At 40.1% G+C, this 19,167-nt stretch overlaps 1 protein-coding gene across 1 annotated transcript in view; it reads right to left on the bottom strand.

Moving 5' to 3' along the window:
• LOC120057176 (moesin-like) overlaps nt 1-19,167 on the bottom strand; it is a 37,682-nt gene that overhangs the window by 18,195 nt on the left and 320 nt on the right. Inside the window, exon 2 of the mRNA XM_039005651.1 lies at nt 3,288-3,371. Within this exon, the coding sequence (XP_038861579.1) occupies nt 3,288-3,371 (84 nt within the window). The remainder of the gene's footprint in view (nt 1-3,287; nt 3,372-19,167) is intronic.

Raw genomic sequence — 19,167 nt, 5'->3', positions numbered from 1 at the left:
TGGATGCCACCGGTTAGATAAAAGATAAAACCGTAACGGTTCCGTATTTCACTGAAAGAATAAACGTTTTGTTTTTCGAAATGATAGTTTACGGATTTTACCATATTAATGACCTAAGGCTCGTATTTCTGTGTGTTATTATGTTATAATTAAGTCTATGATTTGATAGAGCAGTCTGACTGAGCGATGGTAGGCACCAGCATGCTCGTAAGCATTCATTCAAACAGCACTTTCGTGCGTTTTGCCAGCAGCTCTTCGCTGTGCTTCAAGCATTGCGCTGTTTATGACTTCAAGCCTATCAACTCCCGAGATTAGGCTGGTGTAACCGATGTGAAATGGCTAGCTAGTTAGCGGGGTGCGCGCTAATAGCGTTTCAAACGTCACTCGCTCTGAGACTTGGAGTAGTTGTTCCCCTTGCTCTGCATGGGTAACGCTGCTTCGAGGGTGGCTGTTGTCGATGTGTTCCTGGTTCGAGCCCAGGTAGCGGCGAGGAGAGGGATGGAAGCTATACTGTTACACTGGCAATACTAAAGTGCCTATAAGAACATCCAATAGTCAAAGGTATATGAAATACAAATCGTATAGAGAGAAATAGTCCTATAATTCCTACAATAACTACAACCTAAAACTTCTTACCTGGGAATATTGAAGACTCATGTTAAAAGGAACCACCAGCTTTCATATGTTCTCATGTTCTGAGCAAGGAACTTAAACGTTAGCTTTCTTACATGGCACATATTGCACTTTTACTTTCTTCTTCAACACTTTGTTTTTGCATTACTTAAACCAAATTGAACATGTTTCATTATTTATTTGAGGCTAAATTGATTTTATTGATGTATTATATTAAGTTAAAATAAGTGTTCATTCAGTATTGTTGTAATTGTCATTATTACAAATAAATAAATAAAAAATTGGCCGATTAATCGGCATCGGCTTTTTTGGTCCTCCAATAATCGGTATCGGCGTTGAAAAATCATAATCGGTCGACCTCTAGTCTCTACATTGCAGATGAGCTGAAGGCAGTCATCAATGACCATGGACCACAGAAGGTATTTTAACTGGTGACAGACAACGATGCGAACATGAAGGCTGCTTGGTCTAAAGTGGAGGAGTCCTACCCTCACATCACACCCATTGGCTGTGCTGCTCATGCATTGAATCTGCCCCTGAAAACTGAAACAATGGATATACTCTACAAGAGAGCCAAGGAAATGGTTAGGTATGTGAAGGGTCATCAAGTTATAGCAGCAATCTAACTCACCAAGCAAAGTGAGAAGAATAAGAGCACCACATTGAAGCTGCCCAGCAACACCCGTTGGGGTGGTGTTGTCATCATGTTTGACAGTCTCCTGGAGGGGAAGGAGTCTCTAAGAAATGGCCATATCACAGTCTGCCAATATGGACAGCCCCATCAAGAGGATCTTCCTGGATTATGTATTTTGGGAGAGAGTGGTAAGCAGCCTGAAACTCCTGAAACATATAGCAGTAGCCATTGCATGGATTGAGGGAGACAATGCCATCCTGTCTGGTGTTCAGAATCTGCTTGCAGATGTAAGAGAAGAAATCCGTAGTGCCCTGCCCACTGTTGCTCCAAGCAGAGGAAACTGCAGTTCTGAAATACATCAAAAAGCGTGAAGACTTCTGCCTGAAGCCCATACACGCCGGAGCATACATGTTGGACCCCAAGTATGCTGGCAAGAGCATCCTGTCTGGTGCAGAAATCAACAAGGCCTATGGTGTCATCACTACTGTGTCTCGCCACCTTGACCTGGATGAGGGCACGGTTCTTGGCATTCTGGAGAAGTACACTTCCAAGCAAGGGCTTTGTGATGGAGATGCAATATGGCAGTCGTGCTATCTCATCTGCCACCTGGTGGAAGTGACTTTGTGGATCTGAGGCTCTTTATCCTGTTGCCTCCATTCATCCTCCAAATCCCACCAACATCAGCTGCCTCAGAGCGCAACTGGTCCTTGTTTGGGAACACACACACCAAAGCACACAACAAGCTGACCAATACAAGGGCTGAAAAATTGGTGGCCATCCGGGCGAATTTGAGGCTTTTTGAGCCTGCTAACGAGCCATCCTCAACAAGGTTGGAAAGTGACAGTGAAGATGAGGCCTCAGAGTCTGATGTTCAAGAGGTGGACATTGAAGAGGTCCAGGGAGAAGACATGAGAGGAAGACAACCACAGCTTTAGTTTCTAGACTATCATTTTACAGATGGATGTTGAAAACGTTTTTGGGAGATACAATGGATCATTGGGGATCATTCAATATTCTCTTTCTTTTGTTGTTCAGTGAAATCATCCCATGTGAAGAGTCAACTCACTTAATTAAAGTTTAATTCGTAACTAAAATGTTTTTTAAATTATTTCTATTGGAAGGATTTCATCATTTGCAATTATGTCTACTTATGATAAGGTAAAAGGTTTATGTTTCTGTCTCTATATGATATGATAAATATATCCAATGCAAAAAACATCTACATTTAAATGGTACTGATATTCATTTGCATTTATTTCTGTTAATTCCCATATATTCCAGTTACTTCCCATATATTCCCGTTAATTCCCACGGAAAGTTTCCACCTCTGAATATTCCCCAAAATGTACAACCCTAGGTGTGACACTAATTCTCGTGGCTGAATGGAAGCAAGTCCCTGCAGCAATGTTCCAACATCTAGTGGAAAGCCTTCCCAAAAGAGTGGAGGCTGTTATAGCTGCAAAGGGTATACTGTATTGTAAAATAAGAATTTGTTCTTAACTGACTTGCCAAGTTAAAGGTTAAATAAAAAATACAAATAAATAAAATAGGGGACCATATTAATGCCCATGATTTTGGAATGAGATGTTCGACGAGCAGGTGTCCACATACTTTTGGTCATGTAGTGTATTTCTAATGGTGTAATTTCAATGAGAGAGCACATGTTCACCAGGGGAAATTACTCTGCCCACTTGGAAAGCAAGTGCAAATGAAAAGTTAACAGGACAAAGCGTGCCTTTATTGTCTTGGAAATGGAGTTCCTTTGTGCTGCCAGTGGATTCTATGACTAACATTCTGTCTGCAGCTGAAGAGAGACTAGAGCCTACGCCATAGAGCACAGCTTGACTCAATGAAAGGAACAGTGAGAGGGTGAGAGTTCCTCTTAAAATAGACCCTCCACTCCAGTCCCACAACTGGGCTTCCATTCCCCTGCTTGCAATTTACACTGATTGGCAATGAATGAAAGCACAGCAATAACATGTAATTTGCCTTGTTTCAGTAGAGCAAGCAATGTTCTTACCTGATCGAAGAGTTGCTTTCCCGTTGTGTTGGCCTGGATGGCAAACTCCAACTCTGCATCCATGGTGGTAACTCGCACACTAATCTGTTGAGGAAACCAAAATAATAGAGTTAGTACGCTATGACTGACAACCAATGAATTCCGTCAAAATAAATGTTACTTTTTACATGTGATGGTATAACTGATTTACAACAAATGTGCTTATAAATTTGATGCCTCCGATTGAGAATTTGAGATTGATTTGAGAATCAATCTACATTATAGAGAGTGTTATAGAGTTCCTTACAGTGATTTATGCAAATACAAAAGTAATGTTTTGATTGATCAATGGGGAATAGGCCTTATAGGCATTAGAATGAACCATCATCTGCCTATGACCCCAGGCATTAGGGTTTTCACAGCAGGTCAGGAGTGAACCTACATGAAAATACAGGGCCAGGAAAATAAGCACACTAACTTCGCAAAAACTATTTTTGATTAAACATTTTGTCAGAGTAACTTATAACATCTCTTGAAAGATTTTGAGTTATAGCAGGGTGGATACACATAGTTTCAGAATAAATGGTGTCCAAAATATCACAGTGGAACAGATTAATGAGCAGGCAGCTAATGCATCATAGTACATCAGTTAGGTTCCAAATACTACTTCGACGGCGGTAACCAAAAGCCATAATACAACCATAATACATAATACAGATATCCCTCTAGTGGTGTGGGGACTGTGCTTTGGCAAAGTGGGTGGGGTTATATCCTGCCTGTTTGGCACTGTCCGGGTGTATCGTCGGATGGTCATCTATGAACATTTGAACATCTTGGCCATGTTCTGTTATAATCTCCACCCGGCACAGCCAGAAGAGGACTGGCCACCCCTCATAGCCTGGTTCCTCTCTAGGTTTCTTCCTAGGTTCTGGCCTTTCTAGGGAGTTTTTCCTAGCCACGGTGCTTCTACACCTGCATTGCTTGCTGTTTGGGGTTTTAGGCTGGGTTTCTGTACAGCACTTTGAGATATCAGCTGATGTAAGAAGGGCTTTATAAATTGATTTGATTTGATACAACGATTTAGGCTGATATTCAACCACAACTTTTATCAAAGCAGCGTGAAACATTTTTGTCTTAATTCGAGATACTTTTTGCATGTTCATACTATTCCATTAAATACTACTTGCATGTTAATTTACACTCCCTTACTCACTAGAGAGGGGAGGGTGGGGCAGACAATAACAATGTTTCAAAGGTATGGGAGAGAGGCGATTGCACAAGGGGACAAAAATTATTGATCAGCCTCAAACCCCCCAAAAATGTTATAATAATAATGTCAGGAAACCTACTGAGGGAGGTATTATCAGCTTATATTAGAAAAAGAGGCACACTGACTCCACAGAAACCAAAGGGAAAATATATCAGTCTTTTCTCTTAATGATGCATTAAAACTTGTTCACTAACAGAAATTTGATAACAGAACACTGAACAGAATTTATTGGGAGAAGATTTTACACAGAAGTAAAAACAATCTCTATATAGCTACTATACTGGCACTGTGTCAAATGAAAGAGTTGAGCCACTGAGTATACCTCTCTGAATGAGTAGCTGCAGCAGAAAAACGTTTTTGGTTTTAGCATACTAAGGGGACATGTTTTCCCCCAGCTCTCTTTCTCTACTAAGCTGCTCCACTACAGGAAGTAACCACATCCTCTGGTAGCTGGGCCTCGCAAGGCGAGGGCGAGCCACCCAACATGCGGCTCACTGAGACTGCATCCTGTAATTCATCACATTTCTGCTTGCCTGCCTGCCTCTCAGAGATCACTTGATTGATGTGATTACACCAGCACAATTTCTCTTTTAGATTTTTTAACACCCACACACACGTACATGCATGCAAAGAGGATAGCTCTCTATCTCACGGTTCTGCTCTCATTCGACATTCACTGTAGGCTAATATGTGATTATGATAAAACGTTGCTCTAATACCTGTGCAGTAACACAGTAATAATATGAACATTTTTGTAACAGCAAGCTCTACCATTTTTGTAATTACACAAGTGTTATACGGAATAGTAGCCTATTTAAAGACTTGGTTTTTACCTCTGGAATGTTGAAACACATGATGAAAGACTATCTACAGATTCATATAAATGAGCAAAGTAGCTGGTCATGTACAGAAAAACACTTGCATATACTAGCTTTGGGTTATTCAACACATATACTAGTACTGGGTTATCTTAATCATGATACCAAAACTGGAATTTAAAAAAATGAACAAATTGATTGAAGAATGATTCATATAACAGCAGGCATACAAAACCTGATGAGTTAGCCATCATCACCTCAGTCCAGACAACTAGTGCATTTGGAAAGTATGCAGAAACTTTGACTTTTTCAAAATGTTGTTACGTTACAGCCTTATTCAAAAATGTATTTAAAAAAAAATCCTCATCAATCTACATACAATACCGCATAATGATGCAACACCCCAAAGCAAAGCAAAATACCAGTCTTTTTTTTTGTGCAAATATATATAAAAAACAGAAATCATCAAAACTATGAAATAACACATATGGAATCATGTAGTAACCAAAAAAGTGTTAGATAAATCAAAATATATTTTAGATTTTTCAAAGTTGCCACCCTTTGCCTTGATGACAGCTTTATACACACTTGGCATTCTCTCAACCAACTTTTTTTTAACCTTTATTTATCTAGGCAAGTCAGTTAAATTAAGAACAAATTCTTATTTACAATGACGGCCTACCCCGGCCAAACCCAGACGACGCAGGGCCAATTTTGCACCGCCCTACTGGACTCCCAATCACGGCCGGATGTGATACAGCCTGGAATCCCAACCAGGGACTGTAGTGACGCCTCTTGCACTGAGATGGAGTGCCTTAGACCGCTGCGCCACTCAGGAACACTGAGGTTCATGAGGTAGTCACCTGGAATGCATTTCAATTAACAGATGTGCCTTGTTAAAAGTTAATTTGTGGAATTTCTTTCCTTCTTAACGCTTTAGAGCCAAACAGTTGTGTTCTGACAAGGTAGGGGTGGTATACAGAAGATAGCCCTATTTGGTAAAAGACCAAGTCCATATCAAGGCAAGAACAGCTCAAATAAGCAAAGAGAAACGACAGTCCATCATTACTTTAAGACATGAATGTCAGTCAATACGGAACATTTCAAGAACTTTGAACGTTTCTTCAAGTGCAGTCGCAAAAACCATCAAGCCCTATGATGAAACTGGCTGTCATGAGGACAGCCACAAGAAAGGAAGACCCAGAGTTACTTCTGCTGCAGAGGATAAGTTCATTAGAGTTACCAGCCTCAGATTGCAGCCCAAATAAATGCTTCACAGAGTTCAAGTAACAGACACATCTCAACATTAACTGTTCAGAGGAGGCTGCGTGAATCAGGCCTTCAAGGTCGAATTGCTGCAAAGAAACCACTACTAAACAACACCAAAAAGAAGAAGAGACTTGCTTGAGCCAAGAAACACGAGCCATGGACATTAGACCGGTGGAAATCTGTCCTGTGGTCCAAATGTTTTATTTTTGGTTCCAACCGCCGTGTCTTTGTGAGACACAGAGTAGTGTGGTGTGGTTCCCACGTGAAGCATGGAGGAGGTGGTTTGATGGTGTGGGGTGCTTTGCTGGTGACACTGTCTGTGATTTATTTAGAATTCAAGGCCCACTTAACCAGCATGGCTACAACAGCATTCTGCAGTGATACACCATCCCACCTGGTTTGCGCATAGTGGGACTATCATTTGTTTTTCAACAGGACAATGACCCAAAACACACCTCCAGGCTGTGTAAGGGCTATTTGACCAAGAAGGAGAGTGATGGAGTGCTGCATCAGATGACCTGGCCTCCACAATCACCCAACCTCAACTCAATTGAGATGGTTTGGGATGAGTTGGACCGCAGAGTGAAGGAAAAGCAGCCAACAAGTGTTCAGCATATGTGGGAACTCCTTCAAGACTGTTGGAAAAGCATTCCTCGTGAAGCTGGTTGAGAGAATGCCAAGAGTGTGTAAAGCTGTCATCAAGGCAAAGGGTGGCTACTTTGAATTTGTTTAACACTAGTGTTGGTTAATGAATGATTCCATTTGTGTTATTTCATAGTTTTGATGTCTTCAATATTATTCTATTGTAGAAAATAGTATGAATAAAGAAAAACCCTTGAATGAGTAGGTGTGTCCAAACTTTTGACTGGTACTGTAAGTATTCAGACCCTTTACTCAGTCCTTTGTAGCACCTTTGACAGCAATTACAGCCTCACGTCTTCTTGGGTATGACACTACAAACTTGGCACACCTGTATTTTTGGAGTTCCTCCCATTATTCTCTGCAGATCCTCTCAAGCTATGTCAGGTTGGATGGGGAGCGTCGCAGCACAGCTATTTTAAGGTCTCTACCGAGATTTTCGATCGGTTTCAAATCCAGGCTTTGGCTGGGCCACTCAAGGACATTCAGAGACTTGTCCCGAAGCCACTCCTGCGTTGTCTTGGATGTGTGCTTAGGGTCATTGTCCTGTTGGAAGGGGAACCTTTGCCACAGTCTGAGGTCCTGAGCAAGTTTTCATCAAGGATCTCTCTGTACTTTGCCCCGTTGATCTTCCCTCGATTCTGACTAGTCTCCCAGTCACTGCCGCTGAAAAACATCCCCACAGCGTGATGCTGCCACCACCATGCTTCACTGTAGGGATGGTGCCAGGTTCTCTAGATGTGACGCTTGGCATTCAGGCCAAAGAGTTCATTCTTGGTTCTCATGGTCTGAGAATCCTTTGGGTGCCTTTTGGCAAACTCCAAGCAGGCTGTCATGTGCTTTTTACTGAGGAGTGGCTTCGGTCTGGCCACTCTACCATGAAGGCCTGATTGGTGGAGTGCTGCAGAGATGGTTGTCATTCTGGAAGGTTCTCCCATCTCCTCAGAGGAACTCTGGAGCTCTGTCAGAGTGACCATCAGGTTCTTGGTCACCTCCCTGACCAAGGCCCTTCTCCCCCGATTGCTCAGTTTGGCCGGGCGGCCAGCTCTAGGAAGAGTCTTGGTTGTTCCAAGCTTCTTCCATTTAAGAATGATGGAGGCCACTGTGTTCTTGGACCTTCAATGCTGTAGACATTTATTGATACCCCTTCCCCAAGATCTGTGCCTCGACACAATCGTCTCGGAGCTCTACAGACAATTCCTTCGACCTCATGGCTTGGTTTTTGGTCTGACATGCACTGTCAATTGTGGGACTTTATATAGACAGGTTGGTGCCTTTCCAAGTCATGACCAATCAATTGAATTTACCACAGGTGGACTCCAATCAAGTTGTAGAAACATCTCAAGGATGATCAATGGAAACAGGATGCACCGGAGCTCAATTTCGAGTCTCATAGCAAAGGGTCTAAATACTTATGTAAATAAGATATGTTTTTTATTTGTAATACATTAGCAAAAATGTCTAAAAACCTGTTTTTGCTTTGACATTATGGGGTATTGTGTGTAAATTGACGAGGATTTTTTTCTATCCACTTTAGAATAAGGCTGTAACGTAACAAAATGTGGAAAAAGTAAAGGGGTCTGAATACTTTCCGAATGCACTGTACATCATGGCCCAACACTCACAGCAGACTTATAGCCAGTATGCCCATAAAAGGAATGCAAAAAAAGTGTGTAAGTCTTATGTCTGTTTTATGATGTTTTATGGTATACAAGCTTTCTCCTGCTGTGTACCCTAAACATATTTCCTATGCTGTGAGAGTGATTAATACAGCTATATTGACAAGGCTCCATGTTCTCTTTCCTCTCAAAAAGGTAAATGCACAATCAGCCAGCCTGTATTTCAGTGTGTGGGGAGTGGACGGGGGGTGACAGTACGCCTGAGCTGAGCCACAACAGCATGCCTTATTTTCCAGTTGTGTGGCTGATTAGGGCTGCGTTCTTTCCCCTCTGTGTCAGCAGGCCCCGATTCGCTGGTCAGGCCACTTGTCACCCTGCCACTTCCTATCATCACCGGCGGGCCGGTGGGACAGAGCAGGGAGCTGGAGAGAGTAAAGCTTTGGCTGGAATGAGGCCTGGCGGCGTCACACAGACAAGAGGGCTGTATAGTAGAGCTGTGACTGGGCCAAGGTCTGTAGGAGCAGGAACTAACTAGGACCCAGACACATTCAGCCATCTACAAGTGAATAGTACAAACCCTTGACATGGTTGGTTTTCAAACAAATACAACTCTACTTCAACAGTGCATATTTGAATTCCTTGTTTTTTTTAAATGTATGATTTAACAATATCTGGGACACATTTCTCATAAAGATTTTACCTAACTTTGTAGGGCGAGAGATGAATAAAGCAACTGTGTATTTCTGACAAAGTCAGAGCCCAGTTTTCTATGGAGTGGTTAGCCTGATGATATTTCATAATTTCCTCTATCCATGTCTTGGCAACATGAACATAACATTTGCCAGTGAAATTAAGCTTTAAGTGCATTTGCAGAGCACTGGGAAATATTTCACCATGATTAAGATACAAGGCTATTCCATGAGTGACAACTTATATTTGTAAACAAGTTAGGGCCTATAACTATCTATTACCATAGCCATTTATTTTATGGTATAAACTATGAACTGAGTCACACCACAAATGTGAGTTGAATCTAACTTCAGTGATTCTTTGAACTTTGTTAATTGCCCTACAAGATCATGTAAGGCCTACATTGTGTCTCTGTCACTATGCTAAAAATGGATTTGCATTAATGATTTGATGAATCACCTAAATCATACACTATACTGTCTATTTTCCCAGCCAACCAAACAGACTGCTTAACATGACATAGCCTACTGATTAGACATCATTTCATTGTGTAGTTCAGGCCAACAGGTTCTTGGCTGCCAGTCATTGTAAAGAAGTGACTTTTCTGGGTAAAAATAGTTCATCTCTCACATGAAAAGGGAACTAAGAATGTGCAGTTCTGCCCGGTAAGGGTGGGTCTCGCATGGCCAGAGTTCAAAAAACTTCTCACACACTATTATTAGAACAGCAGCAAAACATCACTCATCATAACAGGACCAAGGATACATGTTAATGTTTCCATTTTGCCCTTCGGAACATTCAATGCCTTTTCTGTCTTGTAACGTGAGTTTGTTCATACTGAGCAGAAAACAAAGCTATAAAAAACCTTAGCTATAGACTGTATTTCAGTAAAGTATGCACACTTTATGACAGCAAATTATTATAAACTGGGACACCAATCACTAGAAGAAAAGAAAAAAGATTATTTCCAACATTTTGGAATGCCTCCTCCTTTAACTATCTCCTCGAGACATCTGTCTTTTTTAATTCGGCAAAGCCAAAAAGCCAAATATTTCACTGATATGATGATTGAAATACAAACAAATAAACTTTGAAGGGGATTTTAAAAATCCTAAATATGTGGAAATCAGGAACTGATGGATAATCCCTATACAGTACTATGTGGTTAGATTCTTGGTAACATATACTTGTATCTGTTTTGGGGTGAATTTTAACCATTCACAAAGTAGAAGCTAAAAGCTCACTCTAATTCCACGAAATTCTGAGATTTAGGTTAGCCTCAAACTATTACCTCTCTTCTCCATAGAGCAAACATGTTCTAAACTACCACTAAAGTCAGTTTTACAGAATCACTACATTTTCAATTATGTAGATATTTTTCAGGTTGAATGTGTGAGTCTCTATTAGATTCAAGTTAGTTAAACTCACTGTACTATGACTTATTCTTTTTTCTAAACAGGTTCATGAATCACAGATAATGCCATCTCCTGTGTATTCAAATATCTTAAAAGCAACTACTTCAGCACATATTGACAAGGTCATTATCAGAATCATTATTGTTCACTTACTAAGTAATACTGCAGTGCTTTATGCTAACCAAGGGTGAGATCCTATGTAAAACACGAGGTGTGTTAGAAACAAAATTACAACAAAATCAACAACAAAAAAACACAAAAAACAACAAAAGACAACTCACTGGTTGGTTTTCTGCAGCCAGGGAGAGACGTGTCAGACCTGCCACACAGTTACTCTCCATTTACGCGCTAAAGCCCCCAAAGGTTTGCATAATTTCTGCCTTTCACACACTCTACCGCCTGTGGCTTAGTTTATTACAAATTGTTAATCTCAACTCTGCTATGTGCATTTACAGAGCTGCTTAATCCCTTTCTTACATAGCACTGGTCTTTCCACTTAATTTGTTTCTTTCTTGTTGTTTGTGAAGAACTAACACTTTTCAGCTAACACAATTATACTCAAGCCAATATAGTAGTTCACTGCATGGACGGTAAGAAGTAGAAATGGCTGTTGATTAGAATATCATATTTCTGAAGGAAAGTAACCTCATAGAATACCAACACATTTCTTAGTGATGTGTAGAGTTATATAGTCTAAAGGTACATCAAAAGGAAAGTTAACCAGAGTGCAAGTAACGTTTTATTGATGAAAGGGTCTTATAATGTAATAAGAAGTTTTATTTTATGTAAAATAGCATATTATAACATATGTACTATAACATTATCTGGGTAATCTGTTAACGAGACAGGAGTCAATTTGGTTTCTGACATGGGGTGACCTGTAGAAGTGCTTAAAAACATCAAGGGTCATTCCACATCAAAAAAGCACAAGAAAGAGGCTTGACACCAACCATCTCAGATTGTGATGAAATCGTTTCTGTAGTTAGAGACAAATAAGATTAGCATTTTATTTAAATATAATTTGATCTCTGAGAAATTAAGCTAATTGATTTGCACCTAGGGATGCACGGTATATCAGTGAACATATCGGAATCGGCCGATATTAGCTAAAAATGCCAACATCGGTATCGGCCGATGTCTAGTTTAACGCCCCGATGTGCAAAACCGATGTCAAAGCTGACGTGCATACCTATATAACGTAGGCACATGACGTAATGACGCCACGTAAAATGGTGCGCTATACGTGTAACACAGGATTCCTAAACTAGCCCACAATGTCTGCTGTGTGGATCGAGCAGTCATTTGAACGAGTAACAAAATTTCAGCGAGACAACTCAAAGGCGAAACCCATTAAAGCCAAGATATTGCCCTTGACAATCAACCGTTCTCTGTCGTGGGTGATGTTGGCTTTCGCTGACTGGTCGAGCACCGGTACACACTACCAAGTGAGCTATTTTTCAGATCTTGCCCTACCGGAGTTACACAGTAATGGCGTCACTGCTATTAGCTTCACGACATACACACTACGGAACGCCGTTTGGGTCTATGAGTGTCAAAAAAGATACTGTAGCACTGTCAAAGCTGTACAAAAAAGTCTGCAAACAAGCAAACACCGGCCACGATGTGTTACAATACCCCGTTGGTAATAAAGAATAATTTGTTCAACCGCAACTTCTGGAGTAGCTAGCTTTAGCTTGGTACCTAGCTAGCACCAATACAACCAGCCTGAAAACAATGACCAGTAGAACCTGCAGTCATTTTCATTATTTTTAGCAATGATTTAGGAATCCTCGTGAGTAAGTATTAGCTAGGTTCCCACTTGATGTTCGCCTATTGAAGTTGAACTTCAGTTCATGAAAATAAATAGCTAGTCAGCAACTTAACTCTGTTGCCCAAAGCTAACGTTATAAGCAGCCAGCTAGCTTCATCTAGCTAGTGAGGCTCCACAGCACCAGGTTATGTGTTGTGAAGCTAGCCACAATAAGGATTAGGCACAACAGTGGAATTTGCGGTTTGCCTTCCAAGTAAAAGTATGTCATTGACAGTAATGCAAATGAATACAAATAGTAGAATTATGCCATACTTTTATTTTGAAGTCCACTATTGTGTCTAATCCTTATTGTGGCAAGCTTCACATAGATGGGTCCGACCACCATTAATCAAATAAGAACTGCTTATAAATTAGGGTTATTTTAGATGATGACACCTAGCTAAATAGTTAGCTAGCTAACTATAGCTACTGAAACAGATGTTGCGTTATTTGACACGTCAAATAGTGTTATTTGACGTGTATATTTTTTGACATGCAAAGACCCAAATGGCATTCCATATAAATCCTGGTTGAGAATGAAACAACTGAACTAGAGGTCGATCGATTAATCGGAATGGCCGATTAATTAGGTCCGATTTCAAGTTTTCATAAGAATCGGAAATCTGTATTTTTGGACACTGATTTGGCCTAATTTTTATTTTATTTTTTACACCTTTATTTATCCTTTATTTAACTAGGCAAGTCAGTTAAGAACACATTCTTATTTTCAATGACGGCCTAGGAACGGTGGGTTAACTGCCTTGTTCAGGGGCAGAATTACAGATTTTTACCTTGTCAGCTCGGGGATTCAATCTTGCAACCTTACAGTTAACTGGTCCAACGCTCTAACCACCTGATTACATTGCACTCCACGAGGAGACTGCCTGTTACGCGAATGCAGTAAGAAGCCAAGGTAAGTTGCTAGCTAGCATTAAACTTATCTTATAAAAAACAATCAATCAATCAAAATCACTAGTTAACTACACATGGTTGATGATATTACTGGTTTATCTAGCGTGTCCTGCGTTGCATATAATCGATGCGGTGCGTATTCGCGAAAAAGTACTGTCTTGCTCCAATGTGTACCTAACCATAATCAATGCCTTTCTTAAAATCAATACACATAAGTATATATTTTTAAACCTGCATATTTAGCTCAAAGAAATTCAGGTTAGCAGGCAATATTAACCAGATGAAATTGTGTCACTTCTCTTGCGTTCATTGCACGCAGAGTCAGGGTATATGCAACAGTTTGGGCCGCCTAATTTGCCAGAATTTTACGTAATTATGACATAACATTGAAGGTTGTGCAATGTAACAGGAATATTTAGACTTATGGATGCCACCCGTTAGATAAAATACGGAACGGTTCTGTATTTCACTGAAAGAATAAACGTCTTGTTTTCGAGATTATAGTTTCCGGATTCTACCATATTAATGACCTAAGGTTCGTATTTCTGTGTGTTATTATGTTATAATTAAGTCTATGATTTGATAGAGCAGTCTGACTGAGCGATGGTAGGCACCAGCAGGCTCGTAAGCATTCATTCAAACAGCACTTTCGTGCGTTTTGCCAGCAGCTCGTCGCTGTGCTTCAAGCATTGCGCGGTTTATGACTTCAAGCCTATCAACTCCCGAGATTAGGCTGGTGTAACCGATGTGAAATGGCTAGCTAGTTAGCGGGGTGCGCGCTAATAGCGTTTCAAACGTCACTCGCTCTGAGACTTGGAGTGGTTGTTCCCCTTGCTCTGCAAGGGCCGCAGATTTTGTGGAGCGATAGGTACCGCTGCTTCGAGGGTGGCTGTTGTCGATGTGTTCCTGGTTCGAGCCCAGGTAGGGGCGAGTAGAGGGACGGAAGCTATACTGTTACACTGGCAATACTAAAGTGCCTATAAGAACATCCAATAGTCAAAGGTATATGAAATACAAATTGTATAGAGAGAAATTGTCCTATAATTCCTATAATAACTACAACCTAAAACTTCTTACCTGGGAATATTGAAGACTCCTGTTAAAAGGAACCACCATCTTTCATATGTTCTCATGTTCTGAGCAAGGAACTTAAACGTTAGCTTTTTTACATGGCACATATTGCACTTTTACTTTCTTCTCCAACACTTTGTTTTTGCATTATTTAAACCAAATTGAACATGTTTCGTTTTATTTGAGGCTAAATTGATTTTATTGATATATTAAGTTAAAATAAGTGTTCATACAATATTGTTGTAATTGTCATTATTACAAATACATTTTATTTATTTATTTTTTATTTTCTTATTTATTTATTTTTTATTTATTTTGATTAATCGGCACCGGCTTTTTTTGGCCCTCCAATAATCGGTATCGGCGTTGAAAAATCATAATCGGTCGACCTCTAAACTGAACAAATGAACAACGAAACAGCACAGCAAGTAAGTGAAAGAAATAGGTTTTGATTATGTTTTACTGGTAATGGGGACATACGTAAATGCCAACAAAATAACTTTTTGGTCAGTGTGGTGTGTGTGTGTGTGTGTGTGTGTGTGTGTGTGTGTGTGTGTGTGTGTGTGTGTGTGTGTGTGTGTGTGTGTGTGTGTGTGTGTGTGTGTAAACTTTATTTAACTAGGCAAGTCAGTTAAGAACAAATTCTTATTTACAATGACGGCCCGGACGACGCTGGGCCAATTGTGCGCCGCAATATGGGACTCCCAATCACGGCCGGTTGTGATACAGCCTGGATTCAAACCAGGGACTGTAGTGACGCCTCTTGCACTGAGATGCAGTGCCTTAGACCGCTGTGTCCATGTGTGTGTGTTAACTATTTAACTGTACTAGAATGCTTAAAAGGCCACTAAAATTGTAAATATCGGTTATCGGTATTTGTTTTTTTGTCAAGGAAAATATCGGATATCGGCCAAAAATGTTATATCAATGCACCTCTATTTGCACCCAAATTGTCCTTTTAATTTATAGGATTCTTAAGTAATCTTAAATAAATATAGCACCTAACATCTGATTCTCAACAATGAATAAGACTTGAGGAAGCCAATAAAATTTCCAAAAACCAACCCCGGACACACCACACCACATGCCAAACCCACCACAACAACCAGTATACAGTATCAGTTCGCTATGTCTAACAAATAGTATAGAGCTGCGGCTTGAAGGATTGGTCTTCATCTTATGTAATGTATTCCCTGTGAATCTGGTGATGGTTTCATGGAGGAACTAAAATGTTTTCATGGAGGACTGGCTTGACTTGTGAGGATGACTACACAATTTATTTTCATCATTAGCAAAAGCTATTTGTTTTCTGCCCAAAGTCGCAAAGAAAATGTTGTGTTCCATTTAATAAACACAAAAGACCAGCAACATTGATAAAATTATGTAGCGGTAGGAGGAACAGCGGCACCTAGTGGGCAAAAACTGGTACTTTCACACTAATGCGAATACAATGGCTAATCTCTCTTAACAGGAGAAAAAAACAACAACACCATATTCAAAGGAAATACATTACACAGGATGAAGAAGTAATACTCCAAGCTGCAGCTCCATACTACTTGTCAGACATAGAGACCTACTATACTGTATACTGGTTGTTGGGGTGGGATAGGTGTAGGGGGTCCACTGGTGGCTATTTTATTGTATTCCTCGTGTCTTACTCAATAGTAGGAAGAAGTTTGATCCAAATCGGATGTTGGGTACTATAATTATTAAATATTATGGGAATCCTATAAATTAACCCAATGAATCCCACTATTGTGCGGGCGTGATTTAAGACTTTTAACCACTTTTAAACATTGTGTGTTTGAGCTACAGACTTATTGGTTGTACAATTGGATTCGTCTTTTTCTTCTGTATCCATTGGGGGCTGAGATAGAGAGGTGTTTGTGAGACAATGGCTGATCCCGAAGGAGCCCGGGGCGGGGTCTTTTTACAAAAATGTCTGTTGAGTCTTTGAGCTAAAAACTATTACGCTATCTATGAAAAGCTGAGACTCTCACAAACACGCACGTGTAACATGTTTGCTCTATGACGCTCACAAGCTACACAATAATTATTACAAGGTAAGGGGTTCTTCTACATAGAACACCATAGGAAATCTCAGGACAGAGTGTCATAATACTGTAATAAGCTCACATAGTTGCTGTCATAAACTCCGCACAGTTGTCACTGACTAGTTGGATATTAATTTCCCACTGAGCAAACTATTTCTGTACTTACAGCATTCATATTAATGTATTTTTATCAGGTTTTTGCTTTGGCAGACCATGACTGCAACTGTTTATGTCAAATTGTTTTGCGTTCTACTAGTAACCCAATCTTATCTCGATCTCTTCATTCAAAGACTCAATCATGGACACTCTTACTGACAGTTGTGGCTGCTTTGCGTGATGTATTGTTGTCTCTACCTTCTTGCACTTTGTGCTGTTGTCTGTGCCCAACAATGTTTGTACCCTGTTTTGTGCTGCTACCATGTTGTGCTGCTGCCATGTTGTGTAGTGTTGTGTTGTCTCTTGTCATGATGTGTGTTTTGTCCCATATTTTTATTTAATTTATTTGTATTTTTAATCCCAGCCCCCATCCCCGCAGGAGGCCTTTGGCCTTTTGGTAGGCCGTCATTGTAAATAAGAATTTGTTCTTAACTGACTTGACTAGTTAAATAATGGTTAAATAAAAATAAAAAACCCTGGCTGTCCTAGAAAGAAAATGGTAAAACACGAATGAATGAAAAGCCTGGGTTTTGCTGGGGTATCGGGACTGATACGGTTAAAAGGGCCAATTCGGGGACAATCAACTACCTTAAAGTTATGGTAAATAATGCAATAAATAATGTTGCAGGAATGCCAATCTTATCTGTTTCTAACTACAGAAGCAATTTCAGAACAATCTGAGATGGTGGGCGTCATGGCTTGCTGAAATTACTAGAACGACTCTCAAGTGCTGAAACGATGGCTGAGGACCATGCAGTTGCAGTTGTGCAGGGCGGAGAAGGGGGAGTCTGTGCTGTGAAACACCAAATAAGGCTTTCAGTGGCAGTGTCAAGAGACTGCAGGCCAGGAAATAGCTAAAAAGGAACTGACGTAATCTCAGAAACCTTGAGTCACTAGATTACAGTTCCTTGGGAAACTGTAACAATGCCAAAAGAAGACACTAATGGTAGGGGGACACATGAATGACATGTTAATACAAAGATAACAAATAAATAAAACTATAATCTTCTCATGAGTTAAAAGTCTTAAAAGCTAAATGTCACAACACCGCACTTTATTTTACTGTCATTACCTGAGGCGCATTTGATCGCAGTGATTTTTTTTTTAAATCCTGATGTCTTACTTTTCTGTCTTGCGAATCATGTAGTAGGCTTATGCTACACAGAATAGCATATTCAATGTTCCTAATTTGATGTAAATACTTGATAAAGATAATGTAGAAATGATATCAATTACAGATGCAATGCAATGTAACATCAATAGAACTGATTCAGTGGATTCTACATTGAACTAAATTTCCCTGGGCTCGGCTATGTAGGAAAAACCTAATCACACAGGCCTGGTAAACTTAACAAAGGTTTGCCATAGATCAAACTTTAAGTACTATTAGATTCTGTATAGACTACATTTTGATAGAGCAGATTGAATGATGCAGGTCAGGTCACATGCAATAGCAATCCTATAGGACAGACTACCATAGGAGTTCACTGTTGAAGAGTGCATCTGTCAGGCTAGCTGTTGTACTACTGGGTACCACAAAGACAAACACAACGTCAACGAATGGGCCATGGGAACCTCCGGTAAACCCACAGCAAACAAAACCCAAACTAATAGGCCGCATTGATATGAATAATAACGTAAAAAATGTCTGACAATTGTTTATGAACAGGGATAGAGATGATATGAACACAACGAAGCGCCATTCAACTTCTTTTAAAGTTCATTCGGAAGCCAATCACGTTCCAGGAAGGGGGGATTGTCGATAGCGCATAGGTTGACACAAAATAACGGTTAATAGAATTGACACAAACATAGGTTAACAAAAAAGAACTTTGGGCAACATTGTAAGCTATCAATTCATTGAAATCGTTAATAAAACAAGTTTTGGAGATGCTGCAGGGAAAATATAGGTGACAAAGATTTAGACAATAAACGTTTCATTCATTTGATGCGCGCGAAACTTTTTCGGAACCTATAGCCCTAGGCTACTTTAGGATACAAAGTCAGACAAATTCAGTATCCTAATTTAGTTTATTGCGTCGAATAGATGCTTATGAAGACATATAGTGTAGTCAATCCAAACATTTGACCTTCTATCATGGGCTAAATTATCTTTCTCGACCTAACAAGACCGGAATACATTTTGACCAGAGTGGCGTTTTAAATAACGTCTATGTA

The sequence above is a fragment of the Salvelinus namaycush genome, chromosome 12 (genome assembly GCF_016432855.1).
Source record: "Salvelinus namaycush isolate Seneca chromosome 12, SaNama_1.0, whole genome shotgun sequence".
NCBI classification, from domain to species: domain Eukaryota; kingdom Metazoa; phylum Chordata; class Actinopteri; order Salmoniformes; family Salmonidae; genus Salvelinus; species Salvelinus namaycush.
This window is presented reverse-complemented; position numbering and strand designations above follow the sequence as displayed.